Source organism: Xenopus tropicalis, chromosome 2 (genome assembly GCF_000004195.4).
Source record: "Xenopus tropicalis strain Nigerian chromosome 2, UCB_Xtro_10.0, whole genome shotgun sequence".
Classification (NCBI taxonomy): domain Eukaryota; kingdom Metazoa; phylum Chordata; class Amphibia; order Anura; family Pipidae; genus Xenopus; species Xenopus tropicalis.
The window spans coordinates 153,780,394-153,801,667 of NC_030678.2; the positions used below are offsets into that span (position 1 = coordinate 153,780,394).

General features: G+C 38.1%; 1 protein-coding gene across 2 annotated transcripts in view; it reads right to left on the reverse strand.

Annotated features, from left to right (window-relative positions):
* The window catches only part of b3glct (beta 3-glucosyltransferase), a 196,651-nt gene that overhangs the window by 40,325 nt on the left and 135,052 nt on the right, over nt 1-21,274 (reverse strand). For both annotated transcript variants that reach the window (XM_031896123.1, NM_001079083.1), the window contains 2 exon segments: nt 19,887-19,950; nt 4,529-4,660 (listed from right to left, as the gene is read on the reverse strand). In XM_031896123.1, coding sequence (XP_031751983.1) covers nt 4,529-4,660; nt 19,887-19,950 — 196 coding nt within the window.

Below are 21,274 nucleotides of genomic sequence, written 5' to 3' on the forward strand. Positions count from 1 at the left end.
TTTTCGGACGTTTGTGGTTAGTAAATGTGCCCCTAACTGTAGATATTAGTATCACAATAGCCTTGGATATTCTGATTGTTCAAGAACTCATCCAGGCCCCTCTTATAGGCATTAACAGAGTCTGCCATTACCACATCTCTAGGAAGGGCATTCCCCAACCTCACTGCCCTCACCGTGAAAAACCACCTACACTGCTTCAAATGGAAGCTCCGTTCCTCTAATCTAAAGGGGTGACCTCTGGTGCGCTGATTGTTTTTATGGGAAAAAAGAACACCCCCCAACTGCCTATAATCCCCTCTAATGTACTTGTACAGAGTAATCATGTCCCCTCGCAAGCGCCTCTTTTCCAGAGAAAACAACCCCAACCTCGACAGTCTAACCTCATAGTTTAACCCTTCCATCCCCTTAACCAGTTTAGTTGCACGTCTCTGCACTCTCTCCAGCTCATTAATATCCTTCTTAAGGACTGGAGCCCAAAACTGCACTGCATACTCAAGGTGAGGCCTTACCAGGGACCTATAAAGGGGCAAAATAATGTTTTCATCCCTTGAGTCAATGCACTTTTTTATACAAGACAGCACTTTATTTGCTTTAGTAGCCACAGAATGACACTGCCTGGAATTGGACAACTTGTGATCTACAAAAACCCCTAGATCCTTCTCCATTAAGGAAACCCCCAACACACTACCATTCAGTAGATAGTTCTTAGTTTATATTATTCCCACCAAAATGCATAACTTTGCACTTATCAACATTGAACCTCATTTTCCAGTTTGCTGCCCAGTTATCTAATTTTGTCAAATCGCTCTGCAAAGCGGCAGCATCCTGCATGGAACTTATAGTTTTGCACAATTTAGTGTCATCAGCAAAAATAGAAACAGTACTGTCTATGCCCACCTCCAGGTCATTAATAAACAAGTTAAAAAGCAATTGCATTTCATGAATGTATTTATACCTATACAAGAGCATGGTTGGATTGGGCCTGACCCCTGTCGGTACTCCCTCGCCAGCAGGTGTCCCTCCCCTGACGCGTTTCACTTACACGTGATTAGGGGAGGATGTTGGGCAATGGCTGGGGCCCCTGTTGGTGGAGTTAAGAGGCACTGCGGGGGCACCTTGGGGAGTGCGGGGCCCCTGGGGTGGCAGCCCCGGTTGGCCTTCACCCCCCCAGTCCGACCCAGTACAAGAGTAAAACTTTTCTATTATCAATGTAGTATTGGATCCGTTACCCGGAAACCCTTTACCCAGAAAGTTCCACATTACGGGAAGGCCACCTTCTATAGATTCCATTATAGGCAAACAGATTCTAAATTTTTAGTGATTTTCTTTTTCCCTGTAAAGATAATGGTAATAATAATAGATTGTAACTAAGCTTCAAAATCCATATTGGTGGCAAAACAATCCAATTGGGTGTATTGAATTTTTTAATGACTTGGAGATCTAAATTATATAAAGCAGTGTTTTTCAACCTTTTTTGGGCAAAGGCACACTTGTTTCATGAAAAAAATCACGAGGCACACCACCATTAGAAAATGTTAAAAAATTTAACTCTGTGCCCAGCAGCAGTGCCCCCCTAGTACATTGGTGCCCAGCAGCAGTGCCCCCTAGTACATTGGTGCCAAGAGCAGTGCCCCCCTAGTACATTGGTGCCAAGAGCAGTGCCCCCCTAGTACATTGGTGCCCTGCCTACGGCACACCAGGCAACATCTCGCGGCACACTAGTGTGCCGCGGAACAGTGGTTGAAAAACGCTGATATAAAGATTCCTTATCTGGAATGCTTCTGGTCCCAAACATTCTGCATAATAGATCCTATACCTGCAGTTATTCAATGACTGTGAAGAGGGGTTGCTCTTTTAAAAAATGTACAACAATTGCTGATGTTCAATAATTCTTCTTTTTTTAATCAGAAAAAGGCTTGAAAATTTGTCAAATTTGAATGTGCGCTTGTTTATCAAAAAACTCCGATCTCAGAAACCTGATTGTATATAAATGTGAAAAAACAACTCAAACACAGCAAAATAAGTCTACCCATTATTTTCAATAAGTCTCTTAAGTCTGCCAAATTTCAAATAAATCTTGACATGATTTGAAAACTCAAATTAAAAAATAGCTAAAATTTGCAAATACAACTCCCATTCTTCTACATAAGCTCACCAGTTATTAGATGCTGAATTTTTATAATTACGTTTTTTGCTCTTTAAAATCTCGAAAATTCCGGATTTTCTTCTGAAAAGACTCGAAACCCAGTAAAAAATCAAATTCTAATCTGCCCTATATTCTATCATTTTTTAGATGTAGATATCCATCTATAGCTTAGGAAAATCTAAATATTTATCTGATATCTATTGATAGATAGATAGATGATAGATAGATAGATGATAGATAGATGATAGATAGGTAATAGATAGATAGATGATAGATAGATGATAGATAGATAGATAGATGATTGATAGGTAGATGATAGATAGGTAATAGATGGATAGATAGATAGATAGATAGATAGATAGATAGATAGATAGATAGATGGATAGATAGATAGATGATTGATAGATAGATGATAGATAGGTAATAGATAGATAGATGAATAGATAGATAGATGATTTTATATATATATATATATTTAGATAGATAGATAGATAGATAATAGATAGATAGATGGATAATAGATAGATGATAGATGAGAGATAGATAGACAGACATACAGATAGATAGATGAGAGATAGATAGATAGATAGATAGATAGATTGGTAATAGATAGATTTAATGATTTGTAAGTTCATCAAACTAACATTTTTCTTGCTCCAAACAACCTGATCTAATAAGTTGATTTCAGCATCAGTCAGACTATTTGGGATGTCCAACTGGGTTGTTAGGTTGGGGGAATGAAATAATAAACCACCAATATGTTACAAACTATAAGAAAAAAAATAATAATACAACCAATTTGTGATAAAGATGTGTTTAATATCGACTACATTATAAGGGAATGTTTATAGCTCTGACAGAAACCCTTTAACAAATGTACTTTATACTCTAGATTTATTAAAAAAAAAAATACAGTGATTGTTTACAAAATGAATGTGTTTGATGTTATATCTGTGGGATCTGGCTTTTCGGCTTTTTTTATTTATTGTCACGTCTATTCCAGATTTATGTCCACAGATCATATTCCATATTTTGTTTTACTAAAACCAATTACATAATAAAATGGCAAACAATTGTAAATATGTGGTTTGAATACATGTTCGCCGTATGTATGTATGAAATATGTCCTATTCTTTACATAGAATATTAGTCAACATTTCTCACAGATGATTGCCATGTGTGCAGCTGGCTGTTCCATTTTAACAAGATACATCTGCTGGCTATGGCTCCATGAAATAAGGGATACAAACATTGTCTTTTACCTGATTTCTATCATTCACACTTTTAAAATTTCCTTAGTGAATTGTAAAAGAATATAGCGCAAAAATATAAAATCCATATCTCTGGATTTCAAGATGTTTGAATAATTTTGAGGACAAAAGTTTATTTTGCCTCACTCTGTTATAATAGGGGCAAAAGAAGGTAAAGAACAACTGTATAACTGCATCTCTCCTATTCCTTTAATGCAAAACCAGTCACTGGGGGAAGATGAGTTAATAGGAAATGTGTAGTGGTGACTTTCCCCAATTTCCAGGGCTTGTACCTTGCTATTTCTGCTGTAGGAAGGAGAGAACCTTCCATCAGGTGGCCAGTTGGGAGCCTGAAGCAAGCAAGCAGATGCACTGGGGGTGCCTAACAAGTTGGCAGTCCCCAGTAATCCTCTCTTTCTCTCTTGTGTTTTAATGATCTTATCAGCATAAATCCATTAAGTAGGTTATATATTGTAGGCATGGCAAATTACATTCTGTTAATTTGTGCCTCATTTCCACTGGAGCAAGCACCGTTGCAGTTGCCATAGTCAGTTGCGTGTAAAACCACCTTAATTAAAGATATTTGCATCAAAATGCACTACTTGCACTTCCCTAAAGTTGTGATTGGCGCCACTCAGATTTCCATTGATGAAGGGAACCCCGGAGCTATCATGACTTCCTGACCAAGTGGTAGCTCCAGGGTTTTCCACCGCTTGGCATCAGTTGTTGCAGTTTAATTGTGCCAAACGATTAGAAAGTAGACGTCACACATGCACAGCAAACACCAGAAATTATGACAGACGTAGGTAATATCAGCAACTGCACCCAATTTTCTAACAAATCACGTGTGCAATTACAGTCATTCTGCAGAATTAGGGTAGGTGCAGTGCAACTGCATCAAGACAATCATCCATTTCAAATTCTTAAGAAAAACACTTTTAAATTTGCATTTGAAATTGCATGTTGCTCACTGCACTACCAGACGTAAATGAGCCCTATTTTCTAATGCTTGCAGCTAAGGTGCCGTAGCCTAGCAATGGCTTAAGCACCAAACACTTCGTACCCCAATACATACAGGAAAGCGTTCCAAGTGAGTCTAGGAAAGAGAGTCCATAAATGCAGTGGTACTTACACAGACAGGCAGGGCACTGTTAAATGCTGTGGCACATTCAGCAGCTTTGGATGAAGTAGGGTCTTCTGAGCAAAACTGTTTCACATGTGTAAGTTCCTGGCCATCAAGTTTCTTCCATATGTACAATGCAATCTAAGGATTAACATATAACATTGCATTAAAGGGGACATATTGTGTGAAAAACAATTTTGTGCCAATCAAATGTACTCAACTAAATATAGAAGGGATGCACTCTAAAAAGTAGTATTTCAGTCAGATTTATTGAAAATTTCTCCAAAAACCCCACTAGTCCCGCCCATCTCTTCCATTTCCTACTGCCTTCTTTCCCAGCAGCTAGGCTAGCCGATAGGGAACTGAAGCCTGTCTTTACTTGTGTGACTAAGGGCTGTAAATAGCTATCCCCCCTCCTACTGTGCTTCTGGTGGGGTTCATTTGGACAAGCCCACCCCTCATTTGAAACACGGAGAGGGACCTGAGAGGGTCCCTATAAGGAGCTCCAATAAAGGGGGCATTTTTACAGATAGTATACATTTTTAGACCAAAGTGAAACCATATATTATTTATAATTTTCTACAAGATTAGTGTTTTTTTTCATTTATCCTATATGTCTCCTTTAAAACAAGCATGAAACAATACAAAAATGCCTCTAAAATTCCAACACAGAGGAAAATGAGGCGCTGTAATGCTTCCAACATAAAAACACTAAAGTTCGAAACATGTCAAATCAATTGAATAAAATTAAAACAAGTGGACTTTTCTGAGTTTTTCTTGAAAATGTTTCCCCACTCATATGAGTGGCTTCTTCAGTTGAAATGACTGGTAAGGAATTCTCTGGCATTTAAACTCTTGAGGGTAGAACAGACCGTACAGACATCTGTCTGTACGGTCTGTTCTACCCTCATGATGAGAATCATGGCACCATTGTGACTGGATCATACCTTCTTACACCTGTGAATAACTTCAATGGAATCATTATGATTGGATTCCTATAACTGCACTACCCTCAAGGGTTTAAATGGCGGGGAATTCCCTACCAGTCATTTGAACTGAAGAAGCCACTCGGATGAGTGGTGAAAGTTTTCAAGAAAAGTCCAGTTGTTTTAGACTTAATTCTACTAGATACTGTATATCATGACCTGGATGAATGAGAATCTTCATAGACAATGGAAATAAATAACCCTTACTTAAATGGGTGGTCTACACTCATAATAACATTTGTATATGCCTTCCTCTCCACTAAAGAATCATTTTCCAATAAATATGCATTACCAAAAAATGGTTTAGAAGATACTCAAGTCACAAATTCCAAATGAATGGCAATAAGCATTTTTATTATAAATACTGTGCTGATGCAGGGGATCACCAACACCCTTTCTCAATCCTCTTTCGCTCCCCAGTGTGTCTAACATCACACACAATTTGGCCACATGGCCCAATGAAGGGCAATATATGCACATAAGCACTTAAAGCAAGCTGGCAAACATCATAATCATCCCCATTAGGAAATGGTGATCAAGGGGCTTAAAATACTGTATAGAAAAACAAATATTTATTAATTCTAAGTTTCAGTCCACCCTGGGTTGTTTGTCTTTAGAAAGTGGACCAAAACACTGACTAAATAAACAAACATATGTTTTCATATTTAAAGTGCAACATTTCTTTATGGATAATTCCTTTTAGCAGCACCAGGGCAGCAACATGGATCCATGCAGCTTAGTTACCATTAAATACAAGGTACTGTGTTATTATTATAAAGAAAAGGGAAATTAATTAAATAAGGGGTTTCTGCATAATGCTGCTTCAGATTGCAGACCCCCCCCCCCCAGGAATGTGCGTATAAACTGTGAGACAGGTCTGGACTGGGAATCAAAACAGACCCTGGCATTTCAAGGCCCAAACAGCCCCCCACCAGCCCAATAAATAGTGACTGTCTGTGGCATCTTACAGCAGCCCCTCTGGCATTTGCCAGAACCCACAGATTGCCAGTCTGGGCCTGGTGTGGGAGGAAAGGAAACAATCTTCTATGGGAAATTTTAGTTTTTTTAAAGGGTTTGAACAGGGAGGGCACCGCCCGTTCTTTCCACTGAATTAAAGCAAGGAATAGATGGGTGAAACAGCAGAACATAGATTTTGCCAATGGTCATAGTTAGGCACTGATCCAATTACATGATTACCAATGTATATATTTATTAGGAAGATTCCCAAATGAGATCACGCTGCCATTAAAAAAGCAGAAATTTTTAACTCTTATTTTTCATCTGTCTATACATCTGAGGAGCCAGATAATGAAGGCTTCCCTTTTAATATGCCCAGTGCTAGTAATTTAGCTACTGACGCATGGGTCACTCAGGAGGAAATTCAAAAGAGACTTGAACATGTAAAGGTAAACAAAGGTCCAGGGCCGGATGGGATTCATCCCAGGGTATTAAATGAGCTGAGCGCTGTGATTGCCAAGCCTCTTCACATAATTTTTCAGGATTCGTTGAGGTTTGGCATGGTGCCGAGAGACTGGCGGATTGCTAATGTGGTGCCGTTAATTAAAAAGGGATCTCGTTCTCAGCCTGAAAACTATATGCCTGTTAGTCTGACATCAGTAGTAGGAAAGCTTCTGGAAGGGGTAATAAGGGATAGGATAGTTGAATACATTGCAGTTCACAATACTATTAGTTTGTGCCAGCATGGTTTTATGCGTAACAGATCTTGCCAGACTAATTTAGTTGCCTTTTATGAGGAGGTGAGCAGGAACCTCGATGCTGGAATGGCAGTTGATGTCATCTACTTGGACTTTGCTAAAGCGTTTGATACAGTACCTCACAGAAGGTTAATGATCAAATTGAGGAATATTGGCCTAGAACATAATATTTGTAATTGGATAGAGAACTGGCTGAAGGATAGAGTACAAAGAGTGGTGGTAAATGGAACATTTTCTAATTGGGCCAGTGTGGTTAGTGGAGTACCGCAGGGGTCAGTCCTTGGTCCTTTGCTTTTTAACTTGTTTATTAATGACCTGGAGGTGGGCATAGACAGTACTGTTTCTATTTTTGCTGATGACACTAAATTGTGCAAAACTATAAGTTCCATGCAGGATGCTGCCGCTTTGCAGAGCGATTTGACAAAATTGGAAAACTGGGCAGCAAACTGGAAAATGAGGTTCAATGTTGATAAGTGCAAAGTTATGCACTTTGGTAGAAATAATATAAACGCAAACTATCTACTGAATGGTAGTGTGTTGGGGGCATCCTTAATGGAGAAGGATCTAGGGGTTTTTGTAGATAACAAGTTGTCTAATTCCAGGCAGTGTCATTCTGGGCTACTAAAGCAAATAAAGTGCTGTCTTGTATAAAAAAGGGCATTGACTCAAGGGATGAGAACATATTTTTGCCCCTTTATAGGTCCCTGGTAAGGCCTCACCTTGAGTATGCAGTGCAGTTTTGGGCTCCAGTCCTTAAGAAGGATATTAATGAGCTGGAGAGAGTGCAGAGACGTGCAACTAAACTGGTAAAGGGGATGGAAGATTTAAGCTATGAGGTTAGACTGTCGAGGTTGGGGTTGTTTTCTCTGGAAAAGAGGCGCTTGCGAGGGGACATGATTACTCTGTACAAGTACATTAGAGGGGATTATAGGCAGATGGGGGATGTTCTTTTTTCCCATAAAAACAATCAACGCACCAGAGGTCACCCCTTTAGATTAGAGGAACGGAGCTTCCATTTGAAGCAGCGTAGGTGGTTTTTCATGGTGAGGGCAGTGAGGTTATGGAATGCCCTTCCTAGTGATGTGGTAATGGCAGACTCTGTTAATGCCTTTAAGAGGGGCCTGGATGAGTTTTTGTACAAGCAGAATATCCAAGGCTATTGTGATACTAATATCTACAGTTAGTATTACTGGTTGTATATATATATAGTTTATGTATGTGAGTGTATAGATTGGTTAGTATAGGTTGTGTGCTGGGTTTACTTGGATGGGTTGAACTTGATGGACAATGGTCTTTTTTCAACCCTATGTAACTATGTAACTATTAAAAATCAATTTTGTGGATATGGGCAACCTTTTGTTTTTTTAGTTGGGTAAAGCATATAACACTTTTAGCTACATGAGTGCACCAAGCTTAAGGTCCCCCTGCATATGTTATTGCCTTGGCCCTATAAGGAAGAAGTGCTGTAATGAAAACCCCCAACTCCACATGAATGGGAAAGCTCCTACCCCTTTGACCTCTTAATGAAATATAATACTTTTCGAGGGTTAGGTACAAATCATCTATATATAGAAAACTTTATAGTAGTTTTTAGTTTCATTGTTATGGGCTCCAGATGCTTTTTAATATTACAGCAAAAAGGATACCCTTCATTAGACCAGCGTATGTTTGTCATTACAATCTTTCAAGTCTCAAATTGTTTACATAAGGTAAAATCCTACTCTTCCCCAATAAAATGTAATATGGGAACTACAATAAACTTTCCCTTAGTTCCTAGAGTAAAACATCCTTACATTTATTATGGTACACATAATTCCCTTCAAAGCAAATAAAAACTTAAATCAGTGACTGTAAAATAAACTGTGGTTTCTAAATTTGCCTTCTAAATAAAGAGAGGTGAAATGCTGTTAGATTCCAGGTTCTTTTACAACCAAAACTGCCTATTAAAATGCATGGTTTAGTGTTTTAGCTTTATGCTGCATATGCCGCTATATGTCCTCACAATCACACCTCAATATATAGTAGGAGAAGCAAAGCTCTTAGCACATAAGAGTAATAATTGCCCAAAAATGTTGTTTCACCAAAACAAAGATCCAGCCTTTCTCGTCTGGAATAACTAAACTCATATCCCCAGAAGAGATTAATGAAATGAATGAGCCCAAGGCTTAAATATCTCACTTTGCACTAACTTCACAAAATTCTTCAGAGCTCCCAATGCTCAACTTTGTGAAGAGGACATGAAATGTCCAATACTTGCCTAGTTAAAGAAGAAGGAAAGTCATTTTGGATTTTTACTGCCAATAGATTCACATTAGTGCCGACTAGAACACATATTTATTCTGCAGAAAGATTTATCATACCTGAGTAAAGAGCCATAGAAGATCCCTCCGTTTGTTTAAGATAGCAGCTGCCATTTTAGCTTGGTCTTCATAGCTTCCTGCTGTATAGCTCTAGAGGCTGGTAGCTTAGATTACACATTCCTAAGGGAGGGGGGGAGTGAGTTTTAGGAGGGGGAGCAGGAGAGAGGAGCTGGGCAGACTCTGGCCCCGGGAAAGAAGGAATTTTCTGAGAGAGGAAGTCAGATACCCATGTTTACAAAAAAGGAGACAAGAAACCCTGTGTTTCTTTTGATAGAAGACTCTGTGAGTGCTTATGGCTATATTTACATAGACCTTTTTTGATAAAGCTTACCTTTCCTTCTCCTTTAAAATGACTTGAACACTTTATTCTGAACAGCAAAGGCACTTGTTCACAGAGGAGCCATCGTTACTATTATTTGTTTCAGAATGCCCTTGGCAAGGGGTTTAAAGGACTTTGTAAACTACATTTCCATAAAAGTCAATTCAAACACAATGCCATGCTAATCGAAATCTGTCTGTTATTGATTACATGTTTCAACCCCAGTCAGTCTATTGATCAATCAATGTCTTATTCATTTCTACTAGAAATAGCCCTTAATTTTTTCTTCATCTTTACACTAGAGGAGTTCATTGCAATTCCATTTTATTCTTGGAAAGTACTGGATAGACTTTTTAGTGCCACGTTCCTTTTTGGCATCTATAGACTTGGGAGCATATTTGTAAGTGTGAATATCCTCCTTGCCTATCATTGCCAAAGTTCACTTCAGTTCATCAGGTGTACATTTCATATTCACTATAAACTGTAAGTACGCCATTGTTAGAGAAATGTGGTAAATTTTCCCTTGACCTAAATTTCTCTACATTTGTAGTGGGGAAAATTCTAGAGAATTTACACTATAAGGTAAGTATGTGGGATATTAGTATGGAGGAGGTGATGTAGATAAACAGATGCAGAAGTGCTCTGTCTGTAAAAGAGCAGTTCGCTTGCCTGGATAAATTTCTCTTGGCAAAAATTCATTCTTGTGGTAGTAAATTGGGGAATATTCACTGGAGAAATTTCACCCAGAGAAAAGAATTGAATGTTTACCAGAATGAAGAAACATTTCACCAATGCTAAGTTCATTTGCCAAAGCTTGTTGCACTCTCCTTTTGGTAACTTAGTGATATTGTAGCAATATTTTGTTTTTGGTGAAATTACTCTCAAATTAAATCTCAACTTTTACCTTTTAGTAAATTTGTTCCTTTATTGCAATGAAGATCAAGAAATCTACAGGATTCAACAATTTCATATTTGTTCCTTTTAACTCACCCCAGCTATTTCTAAGACTATGACAAAACACTGCATTTTCAGTTTTAAACATGTTATAAAGTCACATCTACTATTTTTATCCTGGATGCACCAACCAGAAATTATAACGGAGGCTAGCCCTGAAGGAATAGGGCTATGAATTGGGATAAACATCCATTCAAACAACACATAACAAATTAGTCAAGGCTCGTGCTGTAGGTTGCTATAGTAACACACCAGCAGTCATGGGGGCATTACTATAACAACCTACATTCTGAGCCCTCAATCTGTGAAACTAAAATATGAAAATAATGAATTAATGTTAAGATGATGTTTAATATAAAGTTAAAGTGAGTCGTTTACAAAAGCAAAGCTGTAAGTGCAAGTGCACTAATGGCCACAAAATTGCCTATGTGCTTCCCCCAGACCCCCATAGATAGACTGCCTATTTTTGTCTGCTGGATAAAGCACATGGAACACATGGAACACATGGAAGCACCAATTCATATAGCAAAGTTGCCAAACAGAGAAGATCTTTGGCCAACGGGCCAACCTTCCTGGTCAATGCCTATTAGTAGAGCTGGAATTTCTTTTGAACAGGAACCACAGATGTGGCATATGTGGTACTCTCCTAAGTGGACCAGCCTGATTTGGCTCATCCTGTGGGTGACCAGATTGGGCAAAGATCTTCTTACCTGTTAACCTTGTCAAATGAGCAGATCTTCATGTATATGGTCCCAAGACTGCAACCAATGTCAAGCTGGCTTAAGTTTGGACACAGAGAATACTCATTATCTTTGTTAAATCTACTAGCTGCAAGTTAAAAAAAGGACATTGAGAAGGTAGAGCTTCTGTGTCCTTTTCAGTGGCTGTTTTAAGCAGATAAAAAAATAACACAACCAAGTAATAGTAACATATTTCCTCTTTCACAGTAATTATAAAACAGTACCTTGATATAATTAATCCTTGCTGGAGGCAAAACAATCCTACTGGGTTTATTTCATGTTTAATCTATTTTTTAGCAGACAAAGTATGGAGACCCAAATTACGGAAGACCCCTTATCTGGAAACCTCAAGGTCCTGAGCATTCTGGATAACAGGTCCCCTACCTAAATAACTTTAGGCTGTTCTAATGATGCACTATTTTTGTCACGCGGTGCATATTACCATTAATGCGCGCCGAAGGAAAGAAGATTTGTGCGCATGTCCGGCACACACGAGAAGGCTGCGGGTGCCCCCGCTGCTGCCCCGCTAGACCACCAGGTAATCTTACACTATGTCTGTAATGCATATACTATGGGTTATGTCTCTGTTGATAAAACAAGGTCATATAACCCATCATTCACACAGACTTCTTCTTGTTTGAATAGGATATTTGCTCATTCTTTGCTCATATTTGCTGATACTGCAAACTTGCACTATGACCCAGCAAGAAGAATTTCGGTAGCAATTTACCCGATTCATTTATTTTCTGTTGACTCAAGCTAAGATTGAATAGTGCTATTAAATCCAGAGGGAAACTACACTGCGAGTCAAATTGTCCAAATATAAATTGTACATAGAAAAAGGCACAATGTTTTAAGATCTGATGTAGAAGCCCTCAACTTTTTGTCTTTCCTCCATTTTCCTTTATAATTTATTTCCTTAAGTAGCATTTTTGTCTAATGGAGAGAGTGCATTTGTTTGATAAAATGATAATGGCAATGAACCACTCCTATTGTACACTGTTGATACAAGATTTTGGCTTGCCAAATGTAAGAATTAATGCTTTTAAATGTTTCCGCACAGAAATGAATTTAAGGTTTTCCAACAGGCACTAGACTATAGAACAAATCACTGCTGAACTGAGGTGAGGCGAGCAGGCCATTTGTACCATTTTCATTAGTCGGAATTGTTATGTGGAAAGAACAGATCAATTTCCACCATGTTTTAGTATCTTTTCATATAGAAAGATTGCTTTAAACAATGACCTGGGAAGCTGCAGAATGCTAATAGAATAAATATGATTGATTCAAAGAAATTTACACTACTGATATATAAAAAAAACATATGACGATATGTAGAATCTTTATGAGGTACCAAAGGTACAAGAAAGGTGATAAAATCATTAATAGATTTACCCCAAGAGTTTATTTCAAGGTAACTTGTCCTTTTATTATAGTTTTTTCAAAATTCTACGCCACTTCCTAGCTAATTCTAGCTAGACTATTTCTCAACCAATACCACACACAGCAATCCAAAGGAATGGCCTGTACTCAGCCTTTCTCCTTATTCTTTTCCACAAGCAGCCCAGCAGCTGAGAGTGTTCAGCCTGGATCACCTAGGGCCCAGTCTGTCCCAATTTTACCTGTTTCCTTACTGGATCTGCTCTATTACTCAGTCTCCATCTGTCCTTGCATCATAGCTCCACCCTGATACATCATGTCCTGCCACTTTTGTGCCCACTCACTGCCGGACGGATAGAATTATTTAGAGAGCTGACAAACCTAATGCTCTGCAATCAGGACTGACTGAAACCACATGAGAAGGAAAGTATTGTAGGTAAGTGATTCTTTCATTGTCTATAAGTATTTTAAACTACATTATTGACTTTAATGTCGCTAAATAGATGACTTTAATATTTACTGAATACAGCTCATAAGGACCGATAAGGTTTGTTCAAACATTACAAGGAAGTTACATCAATAAAGGACTCTGTCTTTTCAAGCATTAATACAAGAAAAAAGTAAAACTGAATAAATATACCCTCACACAATGCCTTGTTTTTACTGCCGACTGCAATTAAAAACCATTTATACTGACATTATTCACAACAATTTAACCAATTTTTTAATTAAGACTACACTATTGTTAAAACTAAATTGTGTGCTTATCTCTTGGCTTCTATTGAAACAAAACATTACAATTGTTCGACCTCAGACTTATTAAGTTTTGAGCTTTCAGTCAGATTTATATTATCATCGGGACAAAACGGTGCTGCTTGCTTCAAATTAGAATTCCAAAAATATCTTAATAACTTAAATAGCCATTTCATCATGTTGTAAATTAGGCTTACTGGGATAGAGGACAAACATTCAAAGGATATAAGCACAGGAGTCAGTTTCTTTAGAATGCTATATGTTACTGTGTTACTGGCAAAGCCAAAGCCTTAAAACTTTAATGTCACACAATGGGACAGCTTTTGCAAGACCAAGCTGAAAGTCTGAAGCACAAACTACCTCAGTTATTTGTAGTTGGTATAGGAAGTGCATACTAAATGGAATTCACTATTTACAGAAGGACCAAAGGCTTGATATGTACGTGGTTAGTACAAAGTTTAATTCACTTACACTCATATTCCCAGAGCCACCATTTTTATCAAAGGCAAAACCAGTGCCAGGCCAATTACCATGTGTGCCCAAAGCAACCTAAAGATTTCACCCACATCCCACATGCATGCACACACGAGGGTGAATGTGAGAGAAAGAGAGACCAGAATTGCGCCCTAGGCACGTGTCTCTTCTGCCTACTCCTAGTTCCATCCCTGCATTCAATAAATATGGAGAAAACTCTGGAACTTTTTGGAATAGCTCCTTCCTGATTATTTGACGTTCTAATGGGAGAAGGAATATTAAACTGCTTCCATGGTAAGATGGTCAGGGAACAAAACACAACAATTGCCCCACTTCCCAATCTGAAACTGAGCACAGGGCCAGAGATAGAGGTAGTAGAGGTTTGTGCCTAGGTTAACTGCCCCACATGCCTCTTCTGGCTACCCCTAGTTCCAGTCCTGGCCAGGAGGAGAAACATTTTGTGCAAAATAAGGGAGAATAATATGTAAAATCCAGGAAAAGCTTTTTTTTTGCCCAGGCAATTTCAGGTTTCATGCAAATATTAATGCACAGAACTGAAAATCGTTCAAAATGCACAGATCTTTTCGTAAAAGAGCCCAGCTGAATTTAATATTTAATGTCTTTCATTTTAGAATATTAAACTTGTATGAACTTTCTGTTTGCTATGATTATATATGAAGCAAAATGATTTCTGTTTCTGAAACAGACTACAGATGATAGACGGATTGATGTCATTTCCAATAACTGAAAACTATTTTTTTAGCATCCAAAAAAAAAGTTGGTTCTCCTATGGCGTGTGTAAGTACCGGTGCAAGTCCTGAATCTGTATAAAAAGTGCAGACAGTGCCCCAGGAATCCTGCTACAGGAATGAGAGGTTAAATTGTCTGCTATTCACATTCTGAACAGAACTTCATGAAAATTCTGCACTCATGTTTCAATGTAAAGGAGCCATATTATTTTAAACACCAATAAAGCCACAGTGGAGTCCTGAGGATTTGCTATATTGATAGATATATATTACTATATCAGTGATGGTTATGCCATTTTTATGTGTTTATTACAGTCTTTTTTCTTCTTGGAAGAATACATCTGAATTCATAAAGAATATAACATTTTGTTTCTTTTGTGATCTGGAATATCAATATTCTGATGTTTTTAAAAACTTAATTTATGAAATAATACATTGCATTAATTGGTTTATAATATGTTACTAGCCTTCTCCTTACTCCAAAAACAGCACTGACTTTGACCTTGGGGAGCAGAGTTGCCATCACTCAAACATCAAGCAACTGTAAAAAGATTTATTAGCAGCAGAAACTGTGCGGCTGAGGAAATATGACTGGAAGCTGAGAAATATAGAGAATTTATTGTCAAGGACATTGAGCAAAATGTTACAGTCGGTCTTGGAGGACCCCGTGCTAGTGTTTGGTTCAGCAAGTTTCTTAAAATGGTTGTTCACCTTTGTAAAACATTCAGAAATTTAACAGGTCACATAAAAAACAATCTTTGCCATATAAATGTTTAACATAAAATGTTCAGTTTATGTGATATTAACCTCAGAATGGATCCATTTACTGAACCTTCCCTTCATCATGGCCCCTCTGCTGGGGGGGGGGGGTCGACGACCCCCAAAAATGCTACAGTCACCACTGTACTTCACCACTGTATGATGTCAGACATAGTGCTGGTAGAAACAGCTTTAAGATAATGTGCGCATGTGCAGTTTTCTCACAGCTTAACTCCAATTGGCTACATCTCCTGTCAATCTGCCTCTGATCCCTCATCTGCTTCAGCGTGTTCTGTGACGGTGGTTAATTCACATACACATAGCTTTCAGGAGGGGGGGGTGTGGGTAAGCATGCGAGGGGTAAAAGAACTGTTGCTTTTCAGGACCTGGTGTGAGAGTATGCTTTAACGTAGAAGTCTGTCATCTGCATGGGTTTATGTGACTTGTTGGTGGTGGAAAGAAAAGTTTATAACATTCTTGTGTGTGGGTATTGCTGTGTACGTGGGGGACATGTAAGGAGAGAGCAGCCTCTAATTTTCATGTGGGGAAGGTGAGGGTGTGGGTGGAGGGGCTTGTGCCTCCTTGAAGAAGGTCTGACAGAGGAGACAGGAAGTTGCTATGTGAGAAGAGAGAAGTCTATGATTCACAGGAAGGGAGGAGGGGTTTGTGGAGTCCTTGTATGTGAGAAGGATGAAGTTAAAGCTGGGTCAAAGGAGTTTTGTTTTTTTGTCTTTGGAGATGGCTGTGTAATGGAGGGTTTGTGAAAATAGAACTGTAATTATTTGGCATAGGGGGTGTAGGTGAATGCCATTATTCAGAGGGAAAAGTAAGTCACTTTTTGGCAGGATGTGTGTGGGGGTTGCTGGCTTGTCATGGGGTCACGTATGCAGAAAGAGTTGCAAATTTGTATATATAAATAAAAGTTTAAAAATATATTATATTTGTGATATTCTGAATATATTTACTTATGTTAACAGTAATGAGCACAAGACAGCAGAGGGAAGTATCAATGTCCAATAGAAAACAATGCCCAGGAGTGGTGATGTAAGCATATAGGACGTTCTCAGTGTGTCAGGTTCAAAATAGGCCACTCTCATCCCTGTGGCATAGAGGCGGGGCAGGCAATATATGATTGGCAACTCAGATTTTTAATTACTATTACTTTAAATTTCCATTCAGAACTTGCTAGATATCATCTATATGGCAAATGCATGCAATTTGGAGTGAAACAAAGCTTGCCTAAATAATGGTATGCACAAAATGGTACCGGCCTGCTGCCTGTGACTGTAAATTCCAAGACTAAAGGGAGAACAAATTAAATAGTTTATATGGTGTAAGTAAAGTTTATTATGCTCAACTAACATGACAGAAAAAGATTTGGATTATTTTTTAGGGTGACAGGTCCCCTTTAAAAGGGTTAGTATTTGGATAGAGTAAAAGACATAATAGTCACTATGAACATACTTTGCATTTAGCTCAAAGTCATGAATGGAGTAGCATAGGCAGAATAACCTCACCTTGTCCTTTTTTGTATTCCAGTTTATTTTATTAATTAAATATAACAAGAGGTACATTACATAAATAAAATGAAAATGTACAGTTTGGGGCCCATTCATTAAAGTACGATGGGCACCATTACAAAAAATTTGTATTTTTTCTAAACTTTAGAACTATTCGTACTGTTAACGATAATATTGTTAAAAAAAGTACGACTTTTCCGTGATACATTCATTAAAAGATGTACTTTTCATACTTTGCACAACGATAGCGAAAGTTTTGGACTTCATTCAAGCTTTGGTATCATGACTATCTGTTGGCCAGGTTGGAGTGCCATTGAGTCCTATGGAAAGCTTCCAAAATCATGCATTAAAGTCAGAAAGGTTTTCGCAGCGTTTACGATCGTTCGGATATGTAAATTTCGTAACTTTCGGATCGCTACCAGGATATTTCGTAAGTCCAAGAAAATAATTTTTGTAACATCAGAAATTATCGTGGTTAGTACAATTTTTTTCCAATCGCCCCTTAGTGTTTGTCAAATGGTACAGCTTTAAGTAACATTCATGGTTCGAGTAGTTTGACACTGTTTTAACATAAACCTCTGAATGATTTCTTAACAGCATTAGATGTGTAAAACTTAACATATACAGTCTCTATAGTAGTTTAACATATACTATAAGTACTACTAAATCTGTTTTTCCCCATCTTTCTTTGGTTCTAGGTGCAGAGAGGATCCCAGTTCCTTTATAGTATAAAGATCTCATAGATACATTCAGAAAATATTTAGCTGTGGAATTATTTAAATTGTGGAATTAAAGTCTGATGCTGGCTAACTCCAGAAAGACTTGCCCAAATTGTCTAAATGTGCAAACAAAATGGCAGATGGCATTTAATATATTACATATATATATATATATATATATATAGACAGGCATGGGGTGACGGCACACACAGGATTTTCACAAGGAGTCACGAAGATGTAAAATATATATATACGCTATATATACATCCACTGAGGATCGGCATCAGGACGATCCTCAGTGGATCAAAACACGTAGATTCAGAGAATGAATAAAGAATCTCTTCACAGCCTATAAGCCGTGAGCGCCTTCTATGGAGCGAATATGATAATTGGTGTGCACCCGTTTTTTTAATTTTGCGTATGGTGAGTGCCGATTAACTTGACTGTATATTTATGTGTGTATTGTATAATAAATTGGACCTATCCATTTATAGGCCAAAAAGACTCCAGCACAGGTTTCCTTGTCTCCTCCAAGATCAACAGTAACATTTTTCCCAATGCCCTTGACAATACATTCTGTATAGTTCTCAACTTCCAGTCATATTTGTTCAGCCACACAGTTTTTGCTGCTAATAAATCAGTCTTTTGGCAGTTGAATGATGTTTGAGTAATGGCTAGTCTGCTCCTCCAAAAAGCCCTATCTGTGGCTAGGCAGAAATGGACTGTCCTGGCAGCCGAATGAGCAATGCACTTATGTACACTGTAGATAAGAAGAACAAACACTATATTTCATTTAGGATTGCCTCTATTTCATAAAGGGTTATATGTGTGGATTAGTCTGCATTTGTTCTGAATCAGCATTCAACCAATATGTGGGGTTCCTCCACATATGTATCTACCCAATAGTTACATAGTTACATAGGGTTGAAAAAAGACCATTGTCCATCAAGTTCAACCCAGCACACAACCTATACTAACCAATCTATACACTCACATACATAAACTATAAATACAACCAGTAATACTAACTGTAGATATTAGTATCACAATAGCCTTGGATATTCTGCTTGTTCAAAAACTCATCCAGGCCCCTCTTAAAGGCATTAACAGAATCTGCCATTACCACATCACTAGGAAGGGCATTCCCCAACCTCACTGCCCTCACCGTGAGAAACCACCTACGCTGCTTCAAATGGAAACTCTGTTCCTCTAATCTATAGGGGTGACCTCTGGTGCGCTGATTGTTTTTATGGGAAAAAAGAACATCCCCCAACTGCCTTTAATCCCCTCTAATGTACTTTTACAGAGTAATCATGTCCCCTCGCAAGCGCCTCTTTTCCAGAGAAAACAACCCCAACCTCGACAGTCTAACCTCATAGCTTAAATCTTCCATCCCCTTTACCAGTTTAATGAATCTGTCTGTCCTCTGCACACCCCAGTCGAACCCTGGATAAATAGAGCATAAGAAATCGGTTATATGTGCAAACACTAAGGCTGACGGCACATGGGGCATATACTCTTCCTATTTCACCAGTTCAATTTTGGGCTAAAAAGCACCAGTATCAGCTCTGTCACAAATTTCCCATTCAAATAATTGGGAGATGGCAGTGGCGGATTCTGATGCTTCTCTGCCAGTTGAAATATATCTGTAGAAAATTTACCCCGTGTGCCCTAACCCTGATTGTATCTAAAAACTGATTGTTACACTAATTAAGATAAAAGATGGGTCAATTTAACTGTTATTATTTTATAAGCAGTAATGATGAGTAACATTCAACAGTGCTTCACAACAGGTGTTGGTAAATGGGGGGGAAAGTATTGAACTGCTGGGAATCCTTCTGGATCTTTTAGATATATCCCCTGAAGAATACCACAGGCAAAGTGTTCAGATTCCACTGATTTTGTTTCCATAGATTGAAACGGTAAATGACTGCCTTACCTCATGTTTTAAGTCAATTGTGAAATCGGAACTAGGTGGGTCTCTTAGCAGAACATCAGAAAGCCTGCAAAATGCACACAAAAAAATTGTTATTACAAACACAATAGAAAAATGTGGAAAAAGAATGCAAAAATATTCAAGAATGGGACAGTGACAAATAATAATGGAATCCATAGGAACGTGTAAAATGTATGTATTCCACAAGGGGCATATACTCTTCTTATTTCACCAGTTCAATTTTGGGCTAAAAAGCACCAAGAAATGCTGTATTTATCTTTGACACAGGACTCATAGCAGCATTACTGATGGTTTATTGGTTATAGTATATAACTTTTCCTTCTACTTTAAAGGGACAGCATACACCTGAACACACCTATGCTAAAAATTAGCACATTACATAGGAATTACATTCTGCTTATTGTTTAAATTTTTTAAAAAAAATCTATATTTTACTATTTTTTGCCATTATAAAGCCCTAATCTGAAAGCTGGGCTAGGTTAACTGAACTTAACCCCTTGTTCCATTATAAACAGGGCATTTGTTCAGAGCTCTCTATGTACCTGTAACAAAAAGGGCCGTACCTTTCAACAAACAAACCCTTATCTGAGCATTGGCCTTTGAAAAGCTCATTATCAGGGGCTTCTTAGTGGACTGGTAATGTGTTTTATCAACTCCTTTGAAGTTATCTGGGAACATAAGTGACAGAAAATGAAACTGAAATCCTATGTTGTTGGCCCGGAATTTTCTCAATGGCACCCTTTCAAAAATTCCAGCTTTGTAAAGCTCACAATGTACAGTTTTTTTGTTGAAAGTGGTGCCGACTGAATTCCATATTTTAAAGCAGTAGTAAAACATAAAATGTCAAAATAGTGTTATTTTTAGAATGCTTTAATTTAAATGCAATCTAGTTTAATTTAAATTGCATTATATAAATTTAGGGGTAAACTCACCGAGTCAAGTGGGTGTCCAGGTGCACATGCCCCAGATTTTCAGCTTAAGGGAGATAGCAGGCACATTTCTTCAGAATTAGTAGGCTGGCACCGGACCATCACAGCAGTTTATTTAAAGAAAATACACCTCAAACGTTTTATGCCCAAAAAACCACTAAGGGATTCTGTCAGGATTTTTATGGTGTACTTATTATTTCTAAACAACACTGTTAACATAGCAAATAATTCACTCTACAATTTAAAATGTTATTCTTGAACCAACAAATTTTAGCTGTAATATTGGTGTGTAGGCGCCATCTCAGTGCATTGTGCCTGAGTCTGAGCTTTCAGAAGAAGCCAGCACTACACATTAGAACTGCTTTCAGGTAACCTATTGTTTCTCCTACTCCCATGTAACTGGAGGAGTCCCAAGCCGGACTTCTATTTCTTCCTATTGAG